The 23,366-nt window shown below is 35.4% G+C and overlaps 1 protein-coding gene across 1 annotated transcript; it reads left to right on the forward strand.

Moving 5' to 3' along the window:
* The first annotated feature begins 11,499 nt into the window (after nucleotides 1–11,499).
* Nucleotides 11,500–17,814, forward strand: LOC129899172 (uroporphyrinogen decarboxylase, chloroplastic). The gene is made up of 6 exons (XM_055974015.1): nucleotides 11,500–11,775; nucleotides 13,588–13,709; nucleotides 14,273–14,383; nucleotides 14,570–14,758; nucleotides 15,545–15,670; nucleotides 17,100–17,814. The coding sequence occupies exons 1-6, from the start codon at nucleotides 11,667–11,669 to the stop codon at nucleotides 17,616–17,618; spliced, it is 1,176 nt and encodes a 391-aa protein (XP_055829990.1). The 5' UTR covers nucleotides 11,500–11,666; the 3' UTR covers nucleotides 17,619–17,814.
* Nucleotides 17,815–23,366: the final 5,552 nt, after the last annotated feature.

Consider the following 23,366-nt stretch of genomic DNA (forward strand, 5'->3'; position numbering starts at 1 on the left):
GCATTAATCACCAACTCAATTGGAGTTCATGGCAATGAGATCATGAACATTAATTTAAGAACTCAAATTATGGGAATCATATATATATATATATATATATATATATATATATATATATATATATATATAACTAAGGAACTCAATTAAACGGGATCAAAACTCAACTCAAACTCAATCTTGACTGAATAAAGATGTAGAAAACGAGGACGAACCTAGTCCAACATTGTGATTAATCTTACATACCTGAAAATCGAAAGAATGATCGAAATTCAAAGTGATTGCTTGAAAACCTTAAAACCTAGCTTCTTTCTTCTCTCTGATCGCTTCTCTCAAAACATTATTACGCATTAATGAGAGGAAAAACCCTTTTGGGTAAGTTAAGGGACTAATTTTGGGTCTCTAAACGTGTAGGGTTAAGTTGGAAAAATATGGGAAAAGACCTGAATGTCTTTCACTAAAATTGAGTCAGGCACTTTCATGAAAGGCCACTACAACCCGTGAAGCTCATCACAGTCCGTGGTGATGGCCATGGTCCTGAAACTTACACTAGGTTAGGAGAGGTGGCTCATATTGACCACCACAGTTTGTGGGGCTCACTACAGGTTGTGGTCCTCCCACAATGTCCTTGCCTACCTTAAGGGTCATGAGGTTCAAGTTCATGGACGGCTTCATGGTCTGTGGTATGCACCTATCACGCCTCGAGAGGGTACTCTAGACGTGACTGACACTCAGAAATCATTATGGGCTCCTAAGAAAACCACTTAACCTGATCACACATCCGTTAATTAATTTAATTAGCGTAAGACTTAAAATAATAAGATAAATAAATTGGCAAATTCAATCAACAATCTAACACAACGAATAAAGGCCATTGACAACAAATCTAACTCTAATCTATGTCATAAGAATAATCTGACAAGAACAATTCAAAGAATAGAAATACTCAATCCACCCATCTCTATCTATTCTATGAAGCCTCAATCATTACTGTCTAAGTGGTGCCAATGACAGGTTCATGTCTACCTCAAATCAAAATGAAAAGACTAAACTCAAAGTAAGAATAACATAAGTGGCATCCTCTGAATGCAGGGGAAGACTCACCAATAACCTGAATATGAATAAATCTATAACGGTACGCTTGTTTATGATTTCTAGAACTTGTCTCTGCATCATGAAATGATGCAGGTCCAAATGGATGTCAGTATGTAGAATGTATGAGTATGTAATATGGAAGAATGAAGCATGCATCATGGTAGGATCATATCAGTTCAGATATCTCAAATCAGAAAGATGAGGAACTCAATCAAGATGTCATAAGTCTAAAGTAAGAATAAGGTTTAGACATAGAACAATCATAAGAAATCCAATCCAATCACTAGATGACTATCAAGACCTATCTGGAAGTTTCTCTTATCCAAAACCAATCACTTATGAGCCAGTGATCCTATAACAAACTTGTTGTTATTTCCACAACCGTCCAACACTTTGCTAGGGTAATGGACAAATTCATCCAATCAGGGATCCAATCAATCAATCAAGTCCTATCAGTTGAGGACAATAAAGTAGGGAAACATCCCACTTTAACGATTTAATCCTCTTCTACATTTGGCTACGTAGTTATTGAGTTCGAGTTGTTATTTACTCTTACTCAATTCGGTGCTCGATACTCCTCCTAAGACTCAATGCTCATAAGAAAATCAATCCCAATTAACCAATCAATAAGTCTCATATGGACTCTTTTCAGTCCATTAGTTCTATCCAATCAATCCTTTCAACCAATCAATTATCTAGTCATTCCCAATCATTTATTTAAGAGTAGTGGGACAATCATTTATGAAAACATTTAGTTGTGTTCAATCATTTGGTTCCAAGCTATGAAAATGAAAAAGACCCTCAAATTTGTTAAGATTATCATCACTTTCGTATCTCATTCACATTCAAGCACTCACAATTCCAGGCTCTAGACTAAATATTTAAGTATAGACATTCAGTTATGATCAAAATATAACTAGGGTCTTATGAAATAAAATATGTAAGTATTTGTTCAAGAATTCAAGTCATGAGAATCATCCATCAATTAATAATATGTAAAAAATATTCAAGAGTTTAGAAAATATTCAAGAAAACATTCATGAAAGGTTCAAGTCTTTCACAATTCTATCAAACACGTCTATGGGGCACATTTTATAAAACAATTCATGTTTTAGTTAGCCTTGCGTACCTGGAAATCGAAGGAAATTAATACTTGAAGGAATGGTGGAAAACCTATCTCTTCTTTTTCATCTCTCTAATCTCTTCTCTCCAATGTTCTAAGGGTGAATAGGAAGAAAATCCCTTCCTCAAGAAAAAGTCTAAAAAATGGGTCAAGGGGCCTACTGACGCAATAGTGGCGCGCTCTGCTATCACGCCGCGCCAAGCCCCAAACTGCTACAGCGATAGTCTTAGGTAAAATGGCCATAATCTTTTACTCCGAACTTGGAATAAAGAATACTTGGTGGTATTGGAAAGAGAACTCAAATAAATTTAATTTGATAAGTCATCGGCCACCTAACTCTTAATATTCTGAAAGTTATGGTCATTTGAATTTGACCCTTAGATAATTTTACGCAAAAACTCAATCAGTAAGGGATATTTGTACTCAACTTAGTACTAAAGGTTCCTCGTGACCCTAATTCACCTCTAATACAGTTCAAATACTTCGGAATCGATCCTAAGACATATGCTTAACTAGGAATCATCGGGCTCAGGCTTATACGCATAAGAAAAATGGCTCGGGTCATAGCTTAAAAGAATTTTTAGGGTATAAAAATATCTCCTCCTTGTGATCATTCTTCCTTGAATGATGAGTAAACCAAGGATGAACTCGAGACACGAATAACAATCAAGACTCAATCATTCAACTAATCAAATGCTCAAAATAGTAAACTATTCAAACTCAAAGATGGTCATACCAATTCAAGTCAAGAAAAAGGACATTACCTTCAACATTTTCATTGATACGCATGAATTGATGCGGATATTTGGCTTTCATATATTCCTCAAATTCCCATGTGGCTTTTTCCACAAATTGATTCCTCCATAAGACATTGACTGAGGTAATCTCTTTAGTCCTTAATTTGGGAACCTGACGATCAAGAATTTGGACCAAAATCTCTTTATAGGACAAAGTATCCTTAACTCCAGTACTATCTGTAGGAACTACCAATGAAGGATCTCCCAAGCATGTCTTGAACATCGAGATGTGAAATACCAAATGAATGGTGGCTGACTCATAAGGTAACTCCAATTCATAAGCGATACTCTCAATCTTTCTCATAATCTGGTAAGGACCAATGTATCGGGGACTAAGCTTTTTCTTCTTCCCAAGTCTCATGAAACCCTTTATGGGTGACACTTTCAAGTACGTCCAATCATCTACCTCAAACTCTAAGTCTCTCCTTCTCACATCGGTGTAAGATTTCTGGTGGATTTGGGCTGTCTTCAGTCTCTCTCGAATTACCTTTACCTTCTCCATAGCTTGGTTAACAAAATGAGGCTCAATCAACTCAGCTTCACTAACTTCAAACTACCCAATTGGTGATCTACATCTCCTCCCATACAAAGCTTCATAGGGAGCCATATGAATACTTGCATGATAGCTATTGTTGTATGAAAACTCAATGAGAGGTAAATGATCCTCCCAATTACCTTTGAAGTAAAGTACACATGCCCTCAACATATCCTCCAATGTCTAAATGGTGCGCTTTGCCTGACCATCTGTTTAAGGATGAAAAGTTGTACTAAGATTCACCTTTGAACCATGTCCTTTCTAAAAAGATCCCCAAAACTGGGAAGTAAATTGATCTCCTCTATCTTAGATGATAGACAAGGGAACCCCATGCAATCTGACAATCTTCCGGATATATAATTTGGCATAATCCTCTGTGGTGTTTGTCGTCTTAATGGCAAGAAATGGGTTGATTTGGTCATTCTATCCATAATAACCCAAATTGAATCATGCTGCTTTCGGGACCTCAACAAACCTGTGATGAAGTCCATATTGATCATTTCCTCCTTCCATTCAAGGATGTCAAAGTTCTATGACAAATCACATGTGCTTTGATGCTCAACTTTAACAAGTTGAAAATTTGGCACTTAGAAATAAATTCAGAAATATCTCTCTTTATTCCACTCCACCAATAGACTTCTCTCAAGTCATGGTACATCTTTGTAGAACCAGGATGAATAGAGTATCTAGAACTATGCGCTTCGGCTATAATCCTTTATGGAACATCATCAACATTCGGAACACACAATCTATTTTGGTACCTCAACACACCATCCCCCCCATTAGAGAAAATCATCATCTTCTGTTTATGAACAATTTTCTTCAGCTGAAGAAGAACAGGATCTTGGTCTTGCCTCTATTACACCTCTGCCACAAGGGATAATGCAAACCCATTTCGAACATTAAATCCACTTTCATTATTTTCCTCAAACTGAACTCCCAATCGAGCCAATATATGCACCTCTTTAGCCAATTCTTTCTTTCCCTCCTCTATATGGGCAGTGCTACCCATAGACAACCTGCTAAGAGAATTCACAACAACATTAGCTTTACCTGGGTGGTAGAGAATGATCATATCATAATTCTTGAGCAACTCTAGCCATCTACTTTGCTATAGGTTAAGCTCCTTCTGATTGAATATATATTCCAGTCTCTTGTGGTCCGTGAATACATCCACATGCACTGGACACAAATAGTGGCGCCAACTTTTAAGAGCAAATACCACAGTTGCCAGTTCGAGGTCATGAGTTGGGTAATTTCTCTCATGAATCTTAAGTTGTCACGAAGCATAATTTATCACTTTTCCCCTCTGTATCAACACACAGCCCAACCCAACTCTAGATGCATCACAATAGATTACAAAATCCTCTTTTCCATTAGGCAAAGTCAAAATAGTAGCGGTGGTCATCTTGGTCTTCAATTTTTGAAAACTCTCCTCACAAGCATCAGACCACTAGAACTTAGCCTTTTTTTAGTCAGCTTAGTCAATGGTAATGATATGGATAAGAATCCCTCTATAAACCTTCGGTAATAACTAGCCAAACCCAAAAAGTTTTTTATATCAGTTGGAGATGTGGGTGCAGGCCAATTCTTCACTGTCTCAATTTTGTAAGTATCAACCTGAATACCATCTCCAGATATAATGTGGCCTAGGAAAGCCACTGATGCCAGCCAGAATTCACATTTGGAGAACTTTGCATATAATTCCTTGTCTTTCAGAGACTAGAGGACAACTCTAAGATGATAGGCATGCTCTTCCTCATTCTTAGAGTAGACCAGAATATCATAAATGAAGACAATCACGAACATATCAAGATACGGCTTAAACACTCGATTTATGAGATCCATAAAGGATGCAAGTGCATTAGTCAATCCAAAGGACATGACTAAGAACTCAAAATGGCCATAACAAGTATGAAAAGTTGTCTTTGGGATATCACACTCTCTTTATTTCAACTGATAGTAACCTGATCTTAAGTCTATCTTTGAGAAAGAAGTAGCACCCTGAAGTTGGTCAAACAAATCATCTATTCTAGGGAAAGGATACTATTTTTTTATGGTGACCTTATTTAGTTTCTAGTAATTAATGCAAATTCTAAGGGACCCATCTTTCTTTTGCACAAATAGGATGGGAGCTCCCCAAGGTGAGACACTCGGCCTAATGAATCATTTATCTAATAAGTCCTTCAACTATTCTTTCAATTCTTTCAACTCGGCAGGAGTCATTCTATATGACGGAATAGAGATAGGCTGCGTATCAGGAAGCACATCAATCCCAAAGTTGATCTCTCTATCAGGAGGGACTCTGGGTAGATCCTTAGGAAAGACTTCAAGAAACTCATTAACAATCGGAACTGACTCAAGGAATGGAGATTCAACACTATCATCTTTCACTCGCACTATGTGGTAAATACACCCTTTTGAGATTAACTCTTTGGCCTTAAAGTGGGAAATAAATCTATCCTTAGGCACCACAAGATTACCCTTCCACTCTAAGACAGGCTCATTCGGGAATTGGAACTTAACAATCTGAATCCTATAATCAATAGAGGCATAATAGGCATAAAGCCAATCCTTGCCAAGAATCACATCAAAATCAACCATATCCAACTCAACTAAGTCGGCTATGGTATCCCTGTGATAGATTGACACAGTATAATCCCTATAGACCCTGTCAACTAAGACAGACTCACCAATAGGAGGAGACACACTAAAAGTCTCAAGAAAAGACTCAAGGATTTTATCAAACTTATTAGCCACATAAGGGATTACAAATGACAAGGTGGCACCTGGATCCAATAAAGCATAACAATCAAAATAAGAGACTTGAAACATGCCAGTGACAACATCTGGTGAGTTTTCTTGATCTTGGAAACTACCCATGGCATACAAATGGTTTGAACCCCCGCTTGTACCTGAAGTAGTATCCCTCTAATTTCCTCGAACTAGTGGTGCTGGAGCAGAAGATTAGGCTATGCTGGCCCACTTCGGACAGTCTATCTGAAAGTTACCCACTTGGACACACTTGTAGCACCCATTACCTTTCTCACGATATTCTCCCTAGTGAACTTTGCCACACTTGCCACATGGTGTCCTACCTCTAGAACCTTGAGTCATACTAGCTTGTGACTGAGAATCCTGCGCTCTGAAGTTTTTGGACCCCTATTTATTTTTGATCTTGGGTGCAGGTGCACTAGCAGATGATGGACTCGACTAGATGGCTCTGTCTGAAAACGGTTTCCATTCCCATTTCCTATCTTACCAACCTCATGGCTAAATGTCTTAGCCCTCTTGCTCCTAAACTCCTCTCTGGAGCTCATTTATATAGTTCTCTGGATCTTCATTAGGTGTTGACCTTATAAACTCAGGCGGGTTCATCCTTAAGAACTCATGGATCCTAGATGTCTCTGTAGCATATTGTCTGCCTACTCCCTGCCTAGCCACTAAGGCTATCACTTCCTATGCCAAGGTTTGGATGGCCTGGCCGAGCTCAGCATTGGTGATAACAACCTGTAGGGGTTGTGCTGCAGGAACAACTCCTCTTTGTCCCTCAAACACTTGTTGCTAGGCTGATCAAAGTTCTGTCTGACAAGGTGTCCTCTACCCCTAGCTTGTTTGGACGCTCTTCTTGGAGGCATGATTTGAAACCAACACGCGAGTGCAAGAATTAGAAGAGATTCCTTAGATTTTTAAACTCTATCGCACGAACTCAGAATATGAAAAAGTGAACAATTCCTAATGTCCTATAGCCTCCTGATTATAAGTGTAGTGCACAACACACCTATAAGCAAGACTCTACTAGACACGTCTTCATAGACTCTCTAGGACTCTTGAACTCTGTGCTATGATACTAAGTTTGTCATACTCCGGGAGGGTACCCTAGACGTGGCCAGTACTCAGAAACTATTATGAACTCCCAAGCGAACCACTTGGCCTGATCACAGACCCATTCAATTAGCAAAAGACTTAAAATAGCGAGATAAATAAGTGGAAAAATTCAATCAACAATCTAACTCAAGGAATAAAGGCCATAAGCCAACAAATCCAACTCCAATCTATGTCATAAGAATAGTTTGACAAGAAAAATTCAAAGAATAGAAATACTCAATCAACCCATTTCTATCTAGTCTATAAAGCCTCAATCATTATTGTCTAAGTGATGTCAATGAAGGGTTCATGGCTATCTCAAATAAAAATGAAAAGACTAAACTCAAAGCAAGAATAACATAAGTGGTATCCTCTAAATACAGGGGAGGACTCACTAATTAGTTGACTATGAATAGATCCTTAACGGTTCGCCTGTTGATGATCTCTAGAACCTGTTTCGGCATCATGAAACGATGCAGGTTTAAATGACGTCAGTACATGTAATGTACGAGTATTGTTATATGGCAGAATAAAACATGCATCATGGTAGGATAATATCAGTTAAGATATCTCAAATTAGAAAGATGAGGATCTCAATCAAGATATCATAAGTCTAAAGTAAGAATAAGGTTTAGACATAGACCAATCATAAGCAATCCAATCCAATCACTAGAGTATTATCAAGACATATCTGGAAGTTTCTCTTATCCAAAAACAATCACTTGTGAGCTAGTGATTGTACAACAAGCTCGTTGTTGTTTCCACAACCGTCCAATACTTTGCCAGGGTAAAGGACAAATCATCCAATCATAGATCCAATCAATCAATCAAGTCTTATATTTTTAGGACAATAAAGTAGGGAAACATCCGACTTTAACGATTCAATCCTCTCCTGCGTTTGTGTAAGTAGTTATTGAGTTCAAATTGTTATTTACTCTTACTCAATTCGATGCTCGATAATCCTCCCAAGACTCAATGCTCATAAGACAATCAATCCCAATCAGCCGATCAATAAGTCTCATATGGACTCTTCTCAGTTCATTCTTTTTGTCCAATCAATCTTTTCAACCAATTAATTATTCAGTCATTCCTAATCATTTATTTAAGAGTAGTTGGGACAATTATTTATGATAACATTTAGTAAGGTTCAATCATTTGGGTCCAAGTCATGAAAATGCAAAAGGCCCTCAAATTTGTTAAGACTATCATCACATTCATATCTCATTCACATCAAACACTCACAATTCAAGGTTCTAGACTAAATCATTAAGTAGAGACATTCAGGTATGATCAAAATATAACTAGGGTTTTATGAAATAAAATATGTAAGTATTTGTTCAAGAATTCAAGTCATGAGAATCATCCATCAATTAATTATATGTAAAAAATATTCAAGAATTTAGGAAAAATTCAAGAAAACATTCATGGAAGGTTCAAGTCTTTCACAATTCTATCAAACACGTCTATGGGCCACATGGAAGAATATAATACATGTTTTAGTTGGCCTTATGTACTTGGAAATCGAAGAAAATCAAGACTTGAAGGAATGGCTTAAAACCTAACTCTTCTTCTTCTTCCGTCTAATATCTTCTCTCCAAGGTTTTAATGGTGAATGAGAAGAAAATACCCCTAGGAGGCAGATTTTTAGTCTCAAAACGTAATAGGTTAGGTTTGGGAAGGGTGGGGAAAAGTTCAAAATGTCCTTCCTCAAGAAAAAAATCTAAAAATAGGTATAGGGGCCTGCTGGAGCGATAATGGCCCACCGTGCCATCACCCAAACAACTGCAGCTAGTTTCAGGCACTCTGCTGGCGCACCGTGCCAAGCCCCAAACTGCTGTAGCGATAGTCTTTGGTAAAATAGTCATAACTTTTTACTCTGAACTAGGAATGAGGCAAATATAGTGGTGTTGGAAAGAGGACTCAAAGAACTTTAATTTGATAGGTTATGAGCCACCTAACTCTTAATATTCTGAAAGTTATGGTCGTTTGAAGTTGATCCTTATATAATCTTTTACGAAAACTCAATTGGTAAGAGATATTTAAACTCGACTTAGTACTAGAGGTTCCTTGTGACCCTTATTCACCTCTAATACACTTCAAATACTTAGGAATTGATCCTAAGACATGTGTACAATTAGGAGTCATCGGGCTCGGGCATATACGCATAAGAAGAATGGCTTAGGTCTTAGCTTAAAAGAATTTTCGGGGTATAACAGTACCATGGGCAATAGAGCCCTTTGTGGACCCTTACCCTTATTTCTCTAATCATTGACACCACCACGGTACCTTTCCATGGTTCATGAAGAGGAGTACGTCCCGTGAAGGGTCTCATGGTCCGCTCCTAATGCAATTTCTCTGATTTTCTAGAGTTAGTTCAGGCTAGGGACTTCGGGGGGTGTTACAATATAATTTCTTGATTCTATTTGGTTATTTTTGTGGTTCATTTTTAGTAAAATCAAAACCAAATCAAATAATATCGGTTTTCAAAATTTAAAATCTGATCTAACCAAACTAAATTAAATATCAATTTTTTAATCTGTTTGATTTGGATTACGATTTAGTTTGATTTTTTAACCATAACCATGACCATCTCTAATGATCAGGTTGATTTGGATTTTTTTAAATACCAAATCAAATCATTTGTGTCTGATTTTTAAATCTATAAATCAAACCATACTAATAAAATTCAAAATTTTCAACCTCGGATTTTTTTGAATTTTCGGATTTTTCGATTTTTTTCCTCCCACTTGTGGAATTTCTCTGGGTATGTTGTTGTTTGTTGTTCGAATTTTTTCAATAAAGTATTCATACTAACATACAATTAACTTGTGCTTCAAATGTTTTTTTAATGCCAAAATACAACTATTTAATGTGTATCTTAAGAAAATAAATAAATATTATAAATTAATATGTGATAATAAAAATGATCATAATTTAAAAGTACTAAATCATGCTAAAATAAGTCTAATAAGTATTAATTACATGACTAAATATTAAAAAAAAATTAGATTATATATTTTAATTGACTAAACCAATGTAAACTAAAGACTAAATATTCAACATTATTGTCATTCTCAGTGTTAAATATTTTTTTGGTTAGTATTAGTATTGATTTGATTTTGATTTGAGTTTTATTAGAGTTAGTAATATCTATGGACTATAACCACTCAAATTCTAAGTTTCAAACTTGAAATAATATGTTAAAAGATAAAAACTATGAAAAAGCAAAAGAAATATTTATAAATTATATCAAAATAAATATTTTTATGTATAAAATAAATTTTAAAAATTATATATAATATCGGGTTAGTTTAGTCTCAGATTGACTGTTTTTAGTTTAAACCAAACCAATCGAAGTATAGCCGGATTTTTTCTTTCAATACCAAATCAAATCAAATCAAATCACTAATCATTTTTTTTCCCGATTTAACTCAATTTACGGTTTAAAACAATTTTTGAATCGATTTTATACCCCGTAATATTTTATGTGTTATGAACCATTTTTCCTAAAAACTAGTAACTAATAAAATGAAATAGGGAAAGAAGAAGGAGCAATAGGGCTGTTCACAGTTTTGGTTAAAATCAAAATCAAATCGAAAATTTAACTAAATCGAATAAAAAGACAGACATTTGATTTGGTTTGGTTTTAAATTTGAAAAACCGATAATATTTGGTTTGGTTATAGTAAAAAATAACCGAATAAATAACCGAACCAAACCGATAATTATATACATAAAATTTATAATTATTTATATGTGTAATATTAGCTTTTCATCAGCATGTCTTTCCCTCAATATGCAACAAAGTTAGCCCTTGTGGGCCGTGAGAAAAAAAAAAACTTCATAAGAAATTTGAAGAATATATAGAAAAAATATTTGAATTATCCCGGTTAGTCATAAACTAAAAACCGAATCAAACCAAACTAAACCAACAATAATCAAACCGATAATTATTATTTTACTTGATTTTGTTATGATTTTAAATATTTAAAAACTAATTAAATTAATTTAATTATAATTTTAATAAATAATCCATCCATACCGAACAACACCCACGAGGAGCAATAAAAGTGGAGCCAGCGAAAGAGAAAAATGAAGACCCATACAGATTTTCCTGCCATCTTATCTTTACAAAGTTATCTCCTTTGTCAACTACTCCAGTTTCCTTTTTATCTTTTTCTCCTTTCGCCCAAAACCCAGTTTATCAACTGTTTCAAATGCAAAGCAATTTCATCTAGAAACCCTCGGAAATCATGTCTTGTATTTACAGCTCACTCTCCTCTTTCTCAATTTCATCTAAATCTGCATTTCCTTCTTCTTCTCGCTATAATTTCAAGCCCAGAATCTCTTGTTCCGTCGGAGGTAACCGCTTTGACTTGCTAGTTACTACTCTTATATTATTCAATCTTACAATGCAACTTAGTTTCACCAGATCAATGCCCTTTTTTTTTCTGATTGCTAATATCTATATGTACTAATTTCTTTCAATTACTTTAAGCTTTTTTTTTCGTATGATAACATATGCTTCTGAATATTCGTCAAAATGGTGCAAGGCATTGGTTGTCCTAAAATTTGGTTATAATCAATTGACTGAAACTGAAGAAAACCTATTTGTTCTTTAGGCGAAAATTAACTATTACTTAGAAATTTCTCTTACATTATTTTACTTGGTATTTTCTCCTCCTTTTTTCTCTTGTTTGATCACTTTAGTTTCCTGCTTTTTTCTTTTAACCAGGAATTTTTTGAAGTAGCTTAAGATGGTTTATCCTAGTCTTATGTTTACTTCTAAATGCAGCTGTTCATAGTTGTGACACAATGATAATTGGAAGGGCTACAAGACTGGGAAACAAATTATCTCTCCCAATGAATTTGGTCTTAGCTAAGAACAGAATACAAAGGAAACAAATGATTCATATAGGCAATACCAACTTGATGAAATTAGGACTTAAGTGTGACATTAAACTTACATTAAGTTTAGTGTTTGTCAGAGATTAGTTTTACTTTTGTCACTGCAGGGATATTTGTGAGATTAGAGATAAAGAATCCCTGATTTTCCATAAAAGACTAACTATTTAGCACTGGAATGAATTGAACAATATGGAAACTGAGGATTCATATAGCAAAGTCCCTTTTGATATGGGATATATGTGTAGTTGATAATTTATTTTTGCAATTCTAGTTAAACAACAAAACGTAAGCCTAGTCTTATACAACCAAAGAAAAATAATCACATATGGAGCAAACAATGGCATAAAACTTCTAAAAAAACAGTTACAAAGAAGATGTCAAAGTTTGTGCCTTTAAAATAAATAACTAATACACAAAGTCTAATTCCACAATAGATAAAACCTAATCTGGTACTTGTTCTCCACTAAATTCAAGCATATAGGGGCTTTTTGTCGAAATTTAAGTGTCATTATACGGTGGTATATACATACTAACTACAATTTTTATTTACTTGATCAAGAAAATTCTCCCTCCGTTTCAATTTATGTGTATTACTTTCATTTTTACTTTTTAAAAATGGATGCTGTTTTTCTATATTTAATAAGTTCTGATTTCAGATATTCCCACCCTGAATGACACCCTTATAGAAATGGCTTGCCATGTTTACCCTCAGTGCACTCCCAAAGGACTTATGTTCGATTTAACGTCCATGGGGCTATCACAAAGTGAGAGTAATAGGAAGATGCTAGCAAATTAGCTTAAGGGAAAATTGCTAGGTAACCAATAGTTTAAAGGACTATAGTGCATTATAACCTATTCTCTCAGACGAAAGACAGAAAGAAGTATTGCATACACATCTAAAGCTGCTTGTTCCATGTTTTTGGTGATTACATGTTCAACTCGGATGAAAATTACATATTTGTCAAACTTAATGAGAATTGAGCATATGCATCACCTAATATATTTTTGTAATTTTTCTGTAACGAGCTAAATGAATGAGCATTATCCTATTCTTGAACATTGAGCTATTGAAGATAAACCTACATATTCTTTAGATTGTCCTTGCTTCTGAATCTGTGGGTAGTGTCTCTTGTGTTATTTTAGCACAAGTTAGGTTTATTGTGCTTATCTGTCATGACTTGAAGCCTTCTCGATTTTCCCATTTTTAAAAATAGATTTCTATTCTATTTTCTACATGGTCATGTGATTGGTGTGCTTTTAATCCAGGAACTGTTGCTGAACCGAAAGCTATTAATGCAACAGAACCTTTGTTGCTTGATGCTGTTCGGGGTAAAGAGGTAGAAAGGCCTCCTGTTTGGCTTATGAGACAAGCAGGGAGGTACATGAAGGCAGGTTTATAGTTCAATTTTACTTTTTGTAAATCCTGAACTTCTAATCTGCAAAATATTAACTACATTCTGTGTTACCAATTTGACTTATGTTATTGGAACTGCAAGAGATGATGTATTTTGTTAAAGAGAATAATTCGCATAAATGGCTATGAATAAAAAACTCAAACACTGTCTGTATGGGAAGACATTAATTCTCATATGCCTTCTAATTGATGCACCTGATATGCATTTCCATTACTGATCAGCTACTTGCACGGGGATGGAATGACTAAATTCTTTCTGCTTTGTTTGAAATACGAGAAATAAAGGCTGGTGAAAAGAAAAGTTTGGAACTTGTAAATCCTATTTGTTGGATGTTTCAACGCACTTCAACTAGGAATACATGGATTTTCAGTGATCATAAAGCTTGAGAAGTTCCAATGCTCTAGTTCTGCTGCGTTGGTTTTTTGATTCTATGTTAAGAGTTTTGTAGCTTGATTAGGTGGATTTATCTTTACTGATGCTTGATTTTTCAGATCTTTGTATTTTGCATCTTATTATTCACCTTTTCTTTTGTGTAGAGTTATCAAATCTTATGTGAGAAGCACCCATCCTTTCGTGAGAGATCTGAAAATGTAGATCTTGTGGTAGAAATTTCTCTGCAGCCATGGAAAGTATTCCAGCCTGATGGGGTGAGAAACTCTGCAGTCCTATCTTAGCATGTGTTGGTGTTGTGTATATTGTTTGGCGTTTCATTCTTTTTACTTTTTACCTAAGAAGAATCCCCATTTATTGATGTTTTTATTCTCAAGCTACTGTTTTTAGCTCTATTGATGATTATTGGTTCGCTCTTAATGTTTTTTTTCTCATGTTTGCAGGTCATTTTGTTTTCAGATATTCTTACTCCTCTCTCTGGAATGAACATCCCTTTTGACATTATAAAGGGGAAGGGTCCTGTCATATTTGATCCACCGACAACACTTTCTGATGTTGAGAAAGTTAGAGAATTCATTCCTGAAGAATCAGTTCCATATGTTGGAGAAGCATTAACAATTTTGCGGAAAGAGGTCTGGGTTTTGTGTCTATTTTGTTACTCTGGAGGTTATTTGTTAAGACCATTTTCCCTTTTTTGGTTGAAATACCAGAGGGAAATAAGCCTTACATGGAGTGATTTTGTTATCCTCAAACAGTCAAACGAGGAAACGCTTATTGCATCCTTCTGAAAATTTGTGTATATCATGTTCGGAAAATGTAAAAACTGCTTATATTTGTAGTCTAAGAACTTCAAAGTACAGGAACTTAGACTGCACCATGCCCACATTTTCTTTATAGTTTATGGTATTATAGACACCTGTACTGCACATACAAACTATGATTAGTTTAGAGTCTCTTGACTGAAAGATTCAACATCTTTGCTATCTCCTTCTGTCATGAAATCCTTGCAAAAGATTTAAAAGTTTATTTCATCCATTAGTACACTGGATATGGAGTTTAAGACGCAGTGGCTTATATTTTGATTAGTGATAGTACTGATTAAAACTATCAGTATTGATTAGTGATAGTGTAATAAAGTATTAAGAATTGGTTGAAAAATTAATTTGATAGAGAACATGTCACATCAAATTTATTTGCATTCCTGAAAATTGTGAAAGTTGTATATAAATTGAATAGTGTCGACCCTTCTGGGACACCCTGAACTGGAAGAAATGCCATAAAATTGAAATGGAATAATAAAAAACTTCAGGGCTTTGCTTAAATTCCACAATGTTAACACTCTTATTGCTGTTACTAACTTACTATCACCTGTTGTGCTATCATGTTAATTATATTAGAGTTTGTCTTTGCTATGCTAGGTCAATAATCATGCAGCAGTTCTGGGTTTCGTTGGGGCACCATTTACCTTGGCATCATATGTGGTTGAAGGTGGTTCCTCTAAGAACTTTACAAAAATTAAGAGATTAGCTTTTGCGGAGCCCAAGGTAATTTACTGATGCTACTCTATGCTACTTGGCCCTGCGGTGACAATCATAGATTTTTAATTAGTTGGAATATATTATGTTTCCAATCCTGATCTTGTGGTTGAATCTTATTTTCCGTTGTCCTGCTTCCAGTATTAGGAAAGTTCAAGAAATGTTGATGGATACTTCACATTCTCTTAGATTTTGATTTAGTGCATGATTTAAGTCAACCATCTATTAGTTGGAGTTTCTCTCAAAAGCAGTTCCATTTTTGGATTTGGAGAGTCCAAGATTTGTAGATCCTGATCCTATTTGCTGTTACACTTTTTCCTGTTGAGGAATAGGGAGGGGTAGATATTTGAATTCTTTCACTGGTGATTTGATAACTGATGTACTCAATCGGCATGGAAGCATCATTTCTTTGGGTTTTTTCTTTTCTTTCTTTTCCTTGTTAATGCAAATGGTAGGGTGAGCGGTTGTTCCATTACCACTCAAGAAAAATCACCTGAGGTTGGTTTGTTGGTTTCTAAAGATAGGTAATATATTGTTGTGTTCTTTGCTTTCTGTAGTTTTCACTTCGCATTTCTATGGTTTGGCAAGCTGCCACTCAGCTCCTTAAAGTTTGAGAAAGTGGAAATATTTTGCTTATTTTGTCAAAGACAGTCGATGTATCTTTTTCCCCTTTGCAAACTCACAAGGTGAAGAATGCAGACCCCACTCTTCAAGCTTGTAACTAAGTAAATGCATTAGGAAATCACCCAAAGGAAAAATAATGAACAAAGGAAATTTAAAGACACTTTCGTTTGTTAACCCATTCTCTTGTCAGAGAGCACTAAATATGTTACATTATATTCTACTTGAACCAAAATTAAAAAATATTAGGAGGCATGGAGCACGTTCTATCTTAGGGAAAAATAAGTTTTGATTCCTAGAATGTGAACTAAAAAAATGATAAGCGATGAAAATAAGGAGCAGCAACGGGAAATCGCACTTGGGGCATTTTTGTTTGTCTAGTTGCTTGTGTGAGGTTTAGATTTCAGTTGCTTCATTTCTTTTCTTTTCTGCTGGAAGCCAATAACAGTAATACCTGTAGATTTTTTGCAATAACAGGATGCATTGTTTTTAAACCTGAGGGGGCTGAATGCAGTCTTTATGGATACCTAGCTGTTTTAAGAAATTAGCCTTTTTTCTGTTGAGAATTTGCTTAACATGTTAAAACGACCCTGCACATCCATTCTCCACACCATCCCGCCTGGGAAAAGAAAAAGAGACATGATATACATGTTAATACACACAGTATCTATTCTTCATGAGGTTATATCATTGGAAACATGGATTATAATTGTTATCAATTGAACAATATACCTGTATCAATTCAGCTTTTAAACATGATGTTACTAGCTTATGATCTGCCAATTTATGTTTTAATGTTTTCAACTTTGTAACACAGGTCCTTCATTCGCTGCTTCAAATATTTGCAACCTCAATGGCTAAATATATCCGTTACCAAGCTGACAATGGAGCTCAAGCAGTTCAGATCTTTGATTCATGGGCCACAGAGCTAAGCCCAGTCGATTTTGAGGAGTTCAGTTTGCCATACTTAAAACAGATAGTTGATGCAGTGAAACTAACCCATCCTGATCTCCCGCTGATTCTCTATGCAAGTGGATCAGGTGGCTTGCTTGAGAGACTACCCTTGACAGGAGTAGATGTAATCAGTTTGGACTGGACAGTTGATATGGCTGATGGTAGGAAACGACTGGGTCCTAATGTGGCTATACAAGGTAATGTGGATCCTGGAGTGCTTTTTGGCTCGAAGGAATTTATTACCAACCGGATTAATGATACAGTGAAGAAAGCTGGTAAAGGGAAACATATTTTGAACCTTGGACATGGCATCAAAGTAGGTACACCTGAGGAGAATGTTGCTCACTTCTTTGAGGTTGCCAAAGGTCTTAGGTATTATTAGAGACCGATCAAATCCTTATCAATTTTTACCTGTTCCATATTTCCGACGAGGTGTATCATTCTTTTCCTCATTTTTTCCCCTTGTATCTAGTGCTTCCTGTGAACAGGGAAACAAATATTTCCAGAGCATTTTTGTTGGAATGTGCTTTTAAGATCTATATGAGACTGACGATGAAACTAGGTTTTCTTATTGTGTATATTTTGACGGATAGTAGTCTAGTTCAACTCTGATAAAGTTCAAAAGTTGAACTCAATGAACTTTTTGCTTTTTGGTTGCTGCTGCATTCTCTTGTTTTTCTTTTATCCGTCTATGTGGTTTGCGTAACCCAGTTGTTGTTGTTGGGTTTAATAGATAGTTTGAATGGAAAATTGAGGGAAAAGAAGTGGAGGGAGAAATGATTTGTTCTCTCTTGCTTTTTGAAATAAGCTTTGGTCCCACATAGGTGGTGGAAATGAAAAGTCTCCTACTTAAAAGTAGAAGCACTCTTTCATGTTGCTAAAGGGTCAAGAAGAGGTCTCCCCTCGCGCTGCCGTCGTTGCTCGACTTCGGCTACGGATTTGGATTCGGTCAATTGATAATCTTTTTGGATCAAATTTTTTTAAATTTTTAATTAATTAATATTATTTATTTATTTAATTAATTAAGTGAAAAAATCTTGACCCGTGACTCGCGACCCATTTTTTTCCCGAATTCATTTAAAAAAATATTTTCCTCCGTTTTTTCAATAAATTTTTGAAAGGTTGCAACCTTGTCCGAAAAATTGCAAACCTTTTCTCAACAGACAAATCTTTTTCCAACAGGTGTCTTTTCTTAAAAGGTGCAAATAGTCTATATATGTCTCTTAATCCTCAGAATGTTCCATACGAAATTTTTGAAATAACATCTTCTTCTTCTTTCTGCACTTCCTAAAATCGTGTGATATACTGCCTTCAAGTGGTTCGCAGTCACCAAAATTTACAGTACCTCTACTTTGGTGAGTAAATCGTTCTATCATGGGAGGAAAGATTTCAAAACCTCGGGTACTTTGAGGGGAATAATTTCCTTAAGGACACACTGTGTATTCAGTGGGCTCGATTTTCTTCTTACAATAATTTTTCATATACTGTTATTATTTTCAGATTCATTCCAGATTCTGTCTTTATTACTTTCAGAAGTTTTTGTTACTGTTTAATATTTTCCAATACAGTTTTCTAACAATCTTAAGGAAATTACTGTTATTTTTGTTTTTCTGATTAAACTATATTCTATTTTTGGAGACTAAAACATGTGTGGTTTTCTACTCCGTATAAAATAAATATTCTGACTTGAAGAGTATAAAAACTTCGTTGGAATATTAAAGTTCATACTTGTACAACGATTTGAAGTGTATAAAAACTTCATCGTTGTTTTTTGTAAAAGGTCTGATAATTTGAAATATTAAGACAGTTTGTCTATTTTGACAGTGAAAAGAAATGACAAGTGATACTACTACTACTTCTGTGACTGTTTCTGCAATAAGCCGCACTTCTGTGCCACTGATAGAAAAATCAGGAAATTTTTCTGGAGCCAACTTCAAAGGATGGCAGCAAATAGTGTTCTTTTGGCTTACCACTCTTGGTATACAGAAGTTCACCAACGAAGACCCTCCTGTGCCCGCTGCTGATATGCCGGCCAATGAAAAAATTATGATTATTGAGATATGGACACAGGCGGATTTTCTATGTAAGGGCTACATCCTAAGTGCTTTGGATGATGATTTGTACAATGTCTACAGTGCTGTGAAAACTTCTAAAGAATTGTGGGATGCACTTGAGAAGAAGTACAAGACTGAAGACCCATGCTTGAAAAAAAATTTGGTTGCTAAGTTCCTAGACTATAAAATGATAGATAGCAGAACTGTTGGAACCCAAGTTCAAGAACTACAACTTATTTTTCATGACCTTATTGCTGAAGGTATGGTAGTTAATGAAGCATTTCAAGTGGCTGTGATGATAGAAAAGTTGCCTCTTTCGTAGAGAGATTTCAAAAATTATCTAAAGCACAAGCGTAAGAAAATGAAGTTGGAAGATCTTGTGATTCATCTCAAGATTGAGGAAGATAACAAAATAGCAAAAAAGAAGTCACGTGGAAATTCAACGATTATGGGAGCAAACATCGTTGAAGATGCTGCTCCAAAGAATAAGAAAATGAAGCAACCTTTTGGAAAGAATCAGGAGCAGAACAAGAAAAAATTCAAGGGCAATTGTTATAATTGTGGAAAAGTTGGCCACAAAGCTCCAGATTGTCGTCTTCCGAAAAAGGACAAGAGAAAGGGACAAGCCAATATGGTGGAAAATAAAGAAGGTATCGATGATCTGTGTGCAATGCTATCAGAATGCAACCTAGTAGGTAATCCCAAAGAATGGTGGCTTGATTCGGGAGCTACTTCGCATGTGTGTGCAGTCCGAGAAGCCTTCTCTACTTATTCCCCTGCAGCACCTGATGCGACGATCTATATGGGAAATTCTGCAACTGCTAAGGTTGAAGGATATGGGAGAGTATTTCTGAAAATGACATCCGGCAAGGTGGTGACGCTGAACAAAGTTTATCATGTTCTAGAAATGCGAAAGAATTTGGTGTCTGTCGGTCTTCTTATCAAGAATGGATTCAAGTGTGTTCTAGTTTCAGATAAAGTAGTTGTTAGTAAGATTGAAATGTATCTAGGAAAAGGCTACCTCACTGAGGGTCTTTTCAAACTAAATGTAATGGTTGTTGATGATAATAAAATTCAAGCTTCTTCTTACTTACTTGAGTCAAATAATTTATGGCATTCACGTTTAGGACATGTCAATCATAAAACCTTGCAAAAACTGATTAATTTAAATATATTGCCTAATTTTGATTGCAATAAATCAAAATATCAAGCATGTGTTGAATCTAAGTATGCTAAGCATCCTTATAAATCTATTGAAAGGATTTCTAGTCCCTTAGAATTGATTCACACAGACATTTGTGATATGAAGTCTACACCAACTCGTGGTGGGAAAAAGTATTTTATAACTTTTATTGATGATTGCACTCGATATTATTATGTGTATCTACTTAATAGTAAGGATGAAGCAATTGATGCATTTAAGCAATACAAGAACGAAGTGGAAAATCAATTGAATAAAAGGATAAAAATGATTAGAAGTGATAGGGGTGAAGAATACGAATCTCCTTTTGAAGAGATATGTTTAGAATATGGAATTATTCATCAAACTACTGCCCCTTACACACCATAATCAAATGGAATTGCGGAAAGGAAAAATCGAACCTTAAAAGAAATGATGAATGCTTTATTAATAAGTTCCAGTTTGCCGCAGAACTTATGGGGGGAAGCTATCCTTACAGCTAATCGAATACTCAATAGAGTGCCCCACAACAAAACACAAACTATTCCATATTAATTATGGAAAGAAAGAAAACCCAACCTGAAATATTTTAAAGTGTGGGGTGTTTAGCAAAAGTCCAAGTTCCTTTGCCCAAAAGGGTAAAAATCGAACCAAAGACCGTGGATTGTGTTTTTATTGGCTATGCTACAAACAGCAAAGCTTATCGATTTTTGGTTCACAAATCGAACAATCCTAAAATTCATGTTAATACGGTAATTGAATCAGATAATGCTGAATTCTTTAAAAATATTTATCCGTATAAAACTAAATGGGAGTCCTCAAGTGAAAGATCTAAACGATCGCGAGAAGAACCAAAGAAAAGTAAGCCAACCGAAGAGGATCCAAGGTGTAGCAAACGTCAAGGGATATCTACTTCCTTTGGACCAGATTTTGTGACATTCTTGCTTGAAAATGAGCCTCAAACATTTAAAGCTGCAATGTCTTCTTCTGATTCAGCATTTTGGAAAGAGGCAATCAATAGTGAGATTCAATCAATTTTGAATAACCATACATGAGAATTGGTTGATCTTCCTCCTGGAAATAAACCTTTAGGATCAAAATGGATTTTTAAAAGGAAAATGAAAGCTGATGGCACTATTGATAAATATAAGGCAAGACTTGTGGTCAAAGGTTATAGACAAAAAGAAGGCCTTGATTACTTTGACACATACTCTCCGGTAACAAGGATAACATCTATTCGGGTGTTAGTGGCACTTGTAACTGTATATGGTCTTGAAATCCATCAAATGGATATTAAGACGACTTTCTTAAATGGAGAATTGGAGGAAGAAATTTACATGGAACAACCTAAGGGTTTCGTAGTTCCAGGTAAAGAAAAGAAAGTGTACAAACTTTTTAAGTCACTTTATGGACTTAAACAAGCACCTAAACAATGGCATGCGAAATTTGACCAAACAATATTGGCAAATGAATTTAAGATTAATGAGTGTGACAAATGTGTTTACATTAAAAATACTCCAAATCATGAAGTCATTATTTGTTTATATGTTGATGACATGTTGATAATGAGTAAAGACATTGCCGATATAAATACTACTAAGCGTATGCTTGCAAGCAAATTTGACATGAAAGACTTAGGGATTGCTCATTTGATCTTAGGAATTAGGATCCATAAAACTCCACAAGGTCTAGCATTATCACAGTCACACTATATTGAAAACATACTTGATAAGTTCAAGTATTTAAATTTTAATGTTGCAAAAACTCCAATTGATGTAAGTTTTGCACTTCAAAAGAATGAAGGTAAAAGTGACTCACAATTGGACTATGCACGAGTTTTGGGAAGTCTGATGTATATTATGAATTGTACATGACCAGATATAGCATGTGCTATTAGCAAGTTGAGTCGATTCACGAATAATCCCAATCAAACTCATTGGCTGGCAATGAAACGAGTCTTGAGTTATTTGAAACACACCCAAAACTATGCTTTGCATTATAATAAATATCCCGCAGTAATTAAGGGATATAGTGATTCAAACTGGATCACCGGATCATTTGAAGTTAAATCCACAAGTGGATATATTTTCACCATTGGTGGAGGAGCAGTGTCTTGGAAATCATCAAAATAGACATGCATCACCCGCTCTACAATGGAGTCTGAATTTATAGCTTTAGACAAGGCTGGTGAAAAAGCTGAATGGCTTCGAATTTTTTTGGAAGATATTCCATTTTGGCCCAAACCTTTGGCACCCATATGTATACATTGTGATATCCAAGCGGAAATAGGGAGGGCAGGAAGCGTTATGTATAACGGAAAATCGCGTCACATTCGACGACGACACAATACTGTTAGACAACTACTCTCTAGTGGTGTTATCACTATTGACTACGTAAAGTCAAGAGATAACGTATCGGATCCACTAACAAAAGGCTTATCTAGAGAGGTTGTTGAAAGATCATCGAGGGGAATGGGGTTAAGGCCTAGGACAAGTCATCATGGCGATTGTCATCATGGCCCAAAGTCATGAAATAAGAAGAAAAGGTTGTACCTCAATGACGCGTTAAAAGGAAAAACACGTCAGCTAAGTCCATACAAGATCCCGCAAATAGCGTACTATAGGGCTCAAGTGGAGCATTCTCATTTGGTTGATGTATTTCCTTTATTGTCTATAGAAAAAGAGTTGAAATTTTTGCAATACTAAGCAGTAAGCAAATACTAATAACCCAAGTGTCATGGGTGCCCGACCCTGACCTCTTCGAAAAAATTTAGGCTCATAATTCAAGTGTCGTGAATTTTTTGAAGCTTAAATTGATTCTTAAGAGATGTGTTTTTGTCCTCCTTATCCTTGTAATGACCATTTAGGTAATTTTTAGAATGAGTCATCCTCCTTTT

Source organism: Solanum dulcamara, chromosome 8 (assembly GCF_947179165.1).
Source record: "Solanum dulcamara chromosome 8, daSolDulc1.2, whole genome shotgun sequence".
Classification (NCBI taxonomy): Eukaryota; Viridiplantae; Streptophyta; class Magnoliopsida; order Solanales; family Solanaceae; genus Solanum; species Solanum dulcamara.